Source organism: Gasterosteus aculeatus, chromosome 12 (assembly GCF_964276395.1).
Source record: "Gasterosteus aculeatus chromosome 12, fGasAcu3.hap1.1, whole genome shotgun sequence".
NCBI lineage: Eukaryota > Metazoa > Chordata > Actinopteri > Perciformes > Gasterosteidae > Gasterosteus > Gasterosteus aculeatus.
The window spans coordinates 1,312,826-1,320,743 of record NC_135700.1 but is presented as its reverse complement, the minus strand read 5'-3'; the positions used below and the strand labels follow the sequence as shown (position 1 = coordinate 1,320,743).

Genomic DNA, 7,918 nt, shown 5'->3' with positions numbered 1-7,918 from the left:
GGTGATCCTCATCCTCAAGAATGTCACTGCAGCATGTGTGGCCATTGAGCATTCGGGAGTCTGCACACGACACAAGTACTATAAATCTTGTCATCTTGGTCTGCCAAAGGGGGATGAGAAGCACTGTAACCAAATGCCAAGTGCAACAAATCCTAGAAATATTTGAAGGCATACCTTTTGATGGAAGTGACTCTACTTCTGCTACCTTGTGGCAGCGCATGGCCAAACTAGCAGGAGACCGACCAGGCAGAATTTCCGTTTCTTGGCCAAGGAATAGCATATTTCAACAACAAGAAACTTTAAAGGGCTTCACATACAAAAAGCAACAAAACAAAAGAAATTAAATTAAAATTAAATTAGGATAAGATGATCCTTTATCTTTCAGTCTCTCAGGAACTCTGTGTGTGTGACCTTTCTTGGGAACCCTGAGAGCTAAACTGGTCCACGGTGGCATTGTGTTTTTACAGCTAGAACCCACATGTTTTTTCATTGATCCATTTCTTGTCTCTCCTTCTGTCTGTCAACACCTTGGTCACATTAAGGGGGGGGGGGGGAGGGGGGGATTAAGGGTGTTTTCCTACAACCTCTGTTTTTCTGCTCAAATTCCATTATGCAGGGGGGTCTTCTGATTGGACAACACTAACCTGTCTGGTGTGTATTAAAGCTTATACTGTATACTTGGGTGTGTCCTTTATTGTACAGCTGTATGTGCTGTAAGTTAGTTTGTGTAACGGTTTTGTTGTAATTTTTTACATGCCCGCAATTATGAGCTTATTCTTCTAAATTCACAACCAAATCAAATGGACAATCTTTATGCCCTTGTATTTAAGCAAAGTGCATAATCTAATTTTATCCCAGATAAATATTTGTACTCAGACTTCCTTTCATTCCACACTGTGTGTGTGTTCTTAAATTTTCTTGAGAGAGGAGAGAGGAGAAATAACCTTTTGGGCTGCCTTGTTGGCCCCATCGTTTTCTCCCACCCAGACCAGCGGTTCCCAAACTTTTTAGGCCACGCATCCCTTCTACATCCCGACTGGGTTCATGCACCCCCACACTTTCCACACAGAAAAAGTCTGTTTATAGCAGCATTCAAATTGGACCAATGACACAATAGTTTGCTAACGGGTGATGTTTGTTTACAATATTTAGTCCGTTGTTAAATGTTGCAGTGTGAACACAGAATGAACCAAGGGGCAACTACAACACTGTATCATATTCATTCTGAATGAGGACAAACCAAAAAAACTACATGAATACCCTGAAACACTGCAACAAAGTTTCAATAAATTCAATTTACATCACTTTAAAGGAGCAATAAGAAGGACTCACACACAGGCTCAGAGCCAGATTGCATCATATTCCATTTACAATTAACCAGTGGTTAAATTATTTCTCCTCGGATTCCTCCCTCTCTCTCTCTCCCTCTCCTCTCTCGCGACTGAGATCTGACAGTTTCCCGATTTCAGCCGAGTCAGCCAAGCAAAGTTAGCTGTTAGCTGAGGTTAGCGGCACAAAGTAGGCTAACGTTCGCTAGTGTGAACTATAGGTGCTGAAGTGTATTTATTTATTAAATTGTACATTTTTAATTTTAAATTGTAATCTTACAAACGGTAGTTTTAGGGGTAGTCGTGTCTCTATTTAGTATAAATATTATAAACCATATTGATTTTTTTTACAAATTATATCTCATATGGATTATTACTCCATTTGACAAGTTTCCTCTCGCGCCCCAAGGGGTGCCCGCACCACACTTTGGGCAATAGCTTGTTGAGTTAGAAACTTTCACCTCAGTCACTCATTCCACAGCTTTCATTCATTTCGCCAAAACAGGTTAACTAAACTATAGTGGGAACTGGCCTGTAGCTGGATGCTGAAGTTCTGGCTCAAAGCTTTGTTCAATGCTGACACAAGGTCTGGGCTCAGGCTCTGTGGGACCAGGGCTGAGGTGTGTGATGGAGACTGATGAGGTCAAACCCATATTGATCTTTCCATCAGTGTGCCAGCCATAAGTGTGTTTAACACTCCTCTTGTTTACCATCTTCCTACATTTCTTATCTCATAAGACCTCTCTGAGGCCCTTTTATGTTCATGCGTTAATGATCAGTGCTCATCCCCTCTTTGCCAAGGGCCGCTCACTAACACTCCATTCCTGGCCTTCAGAGGCCCTCGCTGGACAAACAAGTAAATAACCTGTCTCTTCTGGAGACGTCTATCAAAAGAAAACCACAGTTTCCCGATCTTCAGGAGCTTCACTTTTTAAAACCATCCGTCATCCACTTTGAGAACTTCATTTACCACATCCCTTCCCATCTTTTGCTGAGGAGCGACCCCATTTTGTATAATATAAATATTTATTATTTATTAGCGCTTGTACGTAGACTATTTACAGGACTGTCCTCACGGTTAATAGAAACCGATATTTGTTTTTACGACTTTCTGTCACGGCCAACAAGAACAACCAATTTCTGTTTTTGAGACTTAGTGACCCGGTTCTACAAAAACAACCGATTTCCCTTTATAAGACTTACTAAGCCGGTACACGGAAACAACCGATGTATTTATACGACTCGATGGTCACTCATTACAAACACCACCGATTCCTATTACTCTTTGACGGAATAGAGACCCGATCCCTATTTTTACTACTCTTTGGCCACGGCTCACAGGGATTTTCATTTTCAGTATCGCAAAGTGCGAAAAGTGGTCGGTGGTAGGATCTTTTTTCAGAACGGCAGGTTCTGGTGGTCGGTGGAAGGGTTGCGGTGGTTGGTGATCTTCATGACCATGGGTTTGCCATAAATGTTTTTTTCTAACTTTATTGAGAATCTGGCACAACACAGCGACTTGCAAGTAGCACACGTCTTAAATAAAATGTGTGTCTTAATGCGAGGCGTTAGAAATAAACACAGGGATTCTGTATTTGCTCATAAAGTCCAAACAAACTGTTCCGGGCACCAGCCGCCGCTGGAAAATGGCTTCTGGTTTTATTTGTTTAAGTTGTACATCATGCCCGGCCGATACATACGTCCCTCTACTGTTTTAGCGTTGCCTCTCTGAATATCGCCATGTTCCCATCCTCCGAAAAGCAGGTGTCATCTGTAGGCACCTCGTCTGTCATAGCAGTGCTTTGTAGAGGTTTCACTATGAATGTTCAGTCCTACTAACGCATTGCTGCGTTTACAGCACATCAACAAAGACAGAGGACTGCTGTACACTTATGAGGAAGGAAATCCATTCAATACCTTTGTTAGACCTGAACAACACACAAGGAGTTACACTGCCACGTTTATTTACAATAAGACTTGAGAGGTGGAGATAAAGGGGTAGTCGGGATCGTTTTGTGTGGTTGTATGAGGGATTCTGCGTGGTCTGCAGTAGATGGAGATGGGAGAAACCTTCACAGGAGCAGAGCTAGGTCCGTGTTGCTGCACAGAGGCAGCAGCCTGTCAGACACCTACAGGTCTCTGCGTTTAGAATGTTTTCTATGTCTGACGGAATTGAGCCCTTGTTTGTGTCAACTTCGCAGAGCGTTTTTTTGTGTGAAAAGCTGCATAATGCAGAACTTTGGATTGTGTATAATTAAATTACAACTTGTAATATGAACATTTTAAATATTGCAAGCCCTACAGAATGTCTGACATCTTACTGCATTCTGTTCTCACATACCTTGATCATTTGAACGGTCACTGGCCTGCGTTTTGTCCCCCCCCCCCCCCGCTTCATGTGTCTAAAATAGTCTTGCTGCAGCACTTCATAGCTTTGCTCCTGTGCTGTAGCTAAAACCCTGACTCTCTTTGATACCAGCTATCCCTTTGGGATGACAGGGTGATGATACCAGTCGGGTTTCATTCAATTGTTGTAGTCAGGTTGTCATTTCCACACACCTTTTCTATGCGATACTTCCCAATGTGGAAACAGTTGGGATTTTTTTTACACAAAAAACAGCCTAAATTGTTTCTGTACGCCAAATAAAATGAATCAAAGTTTAATCGAGACAATTTGAAAATACACAACATGCAACAAGGGAATATAAATCAAATTACTATCGACAGCAAGTTTTAATTCCCTACACAGATCTTTTTTTCCTCCTCAGTTTGACCAACTACATGTCAACAGGATGTTTACACCTCATGCCAATTCTTTTATTCTAAAATGAAGCTTCCCAATGTTCCACATGTCATTGAATTTTCATATCGGTCTTTAAGCCTCATTTAGATATCTAAGCCCCTCCCCTTTACACCTTTCGTTTGCAGCCATTACAGCAGCAGATTTACACATTCGCATTCTTTCTCCTCAAACTGACAAACAACCAAACCGCATTTCCCAAAACATTTAGTGGAAAACAGATTTCGTTATCACAAATGATTCAGCATCAGGAGATCAGGGTGCTAATGTTAGCCACAGAAGCAGCTAGTTAATGAAGCTAATGTTAGCCACATGACAAAGTGGAAACAGTCTCCGCTTTGAATGTTTCCTGTATTTTTCTATTAATAAGGAGAATCACAAAAGGGTATTTTAACATTGAAACCCCACAAGTGGCCAGCTAACGAAACACTCCCCCGCCATGGATGTCAAACTTGCTAATCTCACTGGCTGGGAAGCTACATAGCCTGACATCGGATGAACAGTTTAATCTTTGTCCCGGTTGGATGTGGTAGCGGGTGCAGCAGAACGCACTCCCAACTACACTCTTGGGAAGAGTTGGGGGGGTTTAGAGGTAAAGGACGCTTTAAATGTTCAACCACAGAGGTCAGGAAGTGTTGTTAGTTTTCAGGAGGTTCAGGTTTGGTGAGTGTGAACTGGATTAAAACAGTTAAATCAGCACATTTGAATAGACAACAGTACTTGTTTCTTTTTTTCTTTCCATTATATTGAATCTGCCGTTATTATTGTGAGGCGTCACAGAGCGGTGTTGTACTCAGTTGTCGTCTCGCCCAGAGCTCTGCCTGTAGTTCACACGCTTAGTCTTCCTGAAGGGAATAAATGCTGGGTTGGCCTCTTCCATCTTCTCCTCCTCGTATGTTTCTGTCTGCAGCCGTTTCTTCTCCACTGGTGGACCGACGGCTCCCCTGCGGTCGCTTTCCTCCTCAGCTTTCTCGACACTCTGGTCTGTTTGTCTTCTTCCAGCCATCTCTTTTTCTCTGCCCTCCTCGTCCTCGACCTCCTCGACTAGATGACTGAGCCGTGTCTCCTTCTCTTTGCCACTGACAGCCGACGGCTGATCAGAAGGTTTCTCCTTTGGCAGCCGGCCGGGCCTGGAGAAGAGCATCTTCTGCTGGGCGTTACAGGGAGGCTCACTCTGGCTCTCCTGCTGCTGCTTCCTCTGCTGCAGACTGGACAGAAATTGGTGAGCCGCCTTTCTGTTGTCCTGGTCGCTAGTCTCTTCCACATCTTCCAGATTGTAGTGGGTCCATCGCTCGGGGTGCACCAGGTAGTCCGGGACCCCTCTCTTCTTTGCTGGTGTGGGGCAGATGGACTGAGGCTGGCTTGTTTTCCTAAGGGACCTTGGAGGCAGAGGCCGAGCAAACACTCCATCTGCGCTCTTATCCTGGCTCATAGAGGAGGAGGCCAGCCGGGCAACACTGTCCAGGCATTCAAAGATGCTGTGGCTGCGGTTGGAGAAAGCTGAGCTCCCTCCTCTCAGATTGAATGGAGTCTGAGCTCTGTGACCAGGAGCAGGAGTGAAAATATTAACCTCCCCGCCATCGTGATCATCGTCGTCGTCGTCGTCCAGCTCTGGGTCAAAGGGAGCACTGCTGGGTAGTTCTTCAGGCTCAGATTCATCACTGGCCGAAAGCTCATCCTCATCCTCCCTGTTTAGTGTCTCTCCACCATTTTTCTGATCACACATTTTAACAAAACGACTCACGAACAGCTTGATAAAATCACCTGGTGAGAGAGAAGGAGATCAAAACTAGTTTCGGCTTCATCAGAGTCATCACACAGCAAAGGGGTTAGACTGAGTGAGCGTGCACTGTCTAAGAAGTAGTTATTACAACACCCAATTTGGAATCAAAGCTGGAGCAACTCACACCTGTAAACATGTGAGCTTGTTATAGGCTGCATTATTGTTATGCAGTTGATACTGAAGCAGTAAGCTACTCCGATTATATCTGCACACATTTAACGCTAAGCTTCTGGTTTATTAAAGCAGAAGCTGGAAATTTCAAAAATGTAAAGAAGTCTTCTCTCAAATAGCCGGCACACCAAACGTGCAACTTGCTGATGTGACGGTTTCGGGACAAGTGTACAGACTGTAAAGCCCTCTGAGGCAAGTTTGTAATTTGTGATTTTGGGCTATACAAAATAAAAATAAAATTACATAATACATAATACAAATTGACCGATATCAGAAGTCCCCATTTAAAACATTATAACATTTATAATATATTTTATGAACCTGTGTGTTGTGATGATGGCCTTTTAAGGGTGGCCATCTCTCAGGCGGGTTAATACCGAGCTCTGTGAGGAGAATGTGTGCATACCACGTGTTTTCTGTTGTGGTTCTGTTGGTCTGCAGACTCACACTGAGGAGGCCACGTCCCCACACACTGCTCCTTTGTCCGAGATCAATCTGTGATTTAAAGCAATAATTTAAAATGTATTCAACAAATGGTGAAGAGATCTGAAGACAGGTGCCAAATCGAGTGTCACTTTTTCCACATTGACATGGTCTGATATGGAGTTCTATGCAGTGAACTGCTGCAGACGTCAAGTGGGATTTCATGATCATGAACAGCGTTACGGATCCTCAGACTTGTAATTTAACGATGGAATTCACCTTGATTGATCCTCAGCATTCACTGGGACCATTAAAGACTGACGGGCTACGCGTCCTGTCACCCTGCACACACCCGCCCACTGTGGTATGGGACGTGCAAATGTATACGTGCAATATCCCATGCAACATCAGAGTAGTTGGTATATGTCAAAATGAATGAGTGAAGCGCTCAGCGCTGTGTGGTACTAGCATTAGCTGAACGTCGACTCGTTAGCATGCTAATGCTAAGTGGCGCGCTTCTTTTGAAGTAGCTGCACGTCGTCTCGAGTTGATCCACATCTGGCTCTACGTTCCACTGACCGAACCTTCACACTAACACACGGCGCAGTTAGCTGACCATCTTTACCTCATTATTGTTGTCACGAACAAGCCAGTGTTTCGCCCAGAGGCTTCGCGGGCGGAACCAGTTCTTCTTCTCACGCTGCTGCTGCAGGTTTCAGGTTTCAGGCGCGCCGCTTAGCGCCCCCAGCGGCGACGCGCTGTGGCTGCAGCAGGGATTCCACAACCTACAGTGACATTTCCGTTAGTGTGACATATTCATCTTTCATCGTAAGTAATTGGATTGTTGTACTCCCTTAATTGTATTCCTAAAGTTGGGAAAAGAAACAAACGAACTTTAGATAGTCAGTTAGTTTGATGAGATGACGCATTCAGTTATGTGTAAAATGGAATTTAGTGTAACCTCATTAAACCATCACAGAGTAACATAAATGTATTACTTTCGTTAATTGCAAAAATAAAGACAAGAGGAAATAAAATGGTAACATTTTCCTAAAATTTGTATGTTAAGTCATTGGCTTTCTATTAAAATGATTCCACACATGTTTGACCCAATATGTAGGCATACTTTGCACCATATTCCCTGCAGCAATAACTATAATTCGGTGTTCATGATGTAAAATCTGTTTTCACAGTCTTTTGTTTGTTCTCCAGTATCGTTGAGTTGGTTGAGGACAGAGTTACGATTTCTAATTTAACGTAACCTTTTCCTTTTTACCAAATTGTTTGCTTGTCCAACATTATAGCCATGTTGTGCAGGGTTGTTGTACCGTCTATCAATGTGCATTAAAGCTAGCAATATTTTAATTAAAGGACATTAAAGGCCATTCATTGAGACTCCAAACTGGCAGCATT

At 43.3% G+C, this 7,918-nt stretch overlaps 1 protein-coding gene across 2 annotated transcripts; it reads right to left on the bottom strand.

Moving 5' to 3' along the window:
• Window positions 1–3,957: 3,957 nt before the first annotated feature.
• On the bottom strand, window positions 3,958–7,301 carry tssc4 (tumor suppressing subtransferable candidate 4). 2 transcript variants are annotated; one of them, XM_078085403.1, is made up of 3 exons: window positions 7,131–7,301; window positions 6,489–6,577; window positions 3,958–5,892 (listed from the first exon to the last, which is right to left on the bottom strand). In XM_078085403.1, exon 3 carries the CDS (start codon window positions 5,852–5,854, stop codon window positions 4,922–4,924), a length of 933 nt encoding a protein of 310 aa, XP_077941529.1. In that variant the 5' UTR covers window positions 5,855–5,892; window positions 6,489–6,577; window positions 7,131–7,301; the 3' UTR covers window positions 3,958–4,921. The 2 variants fall into 2 exon arrangements, with proteins under 2 accessions (XP_077941529.1, XP_040016645.2); XM_040160711.2 differs by having other exon boundaries at window positions 6,530–6,577; window positions 7,131–7,232.
• Between the last annotated feature and the right edge of the window lie 617 nt (window positions 7,302–7,918).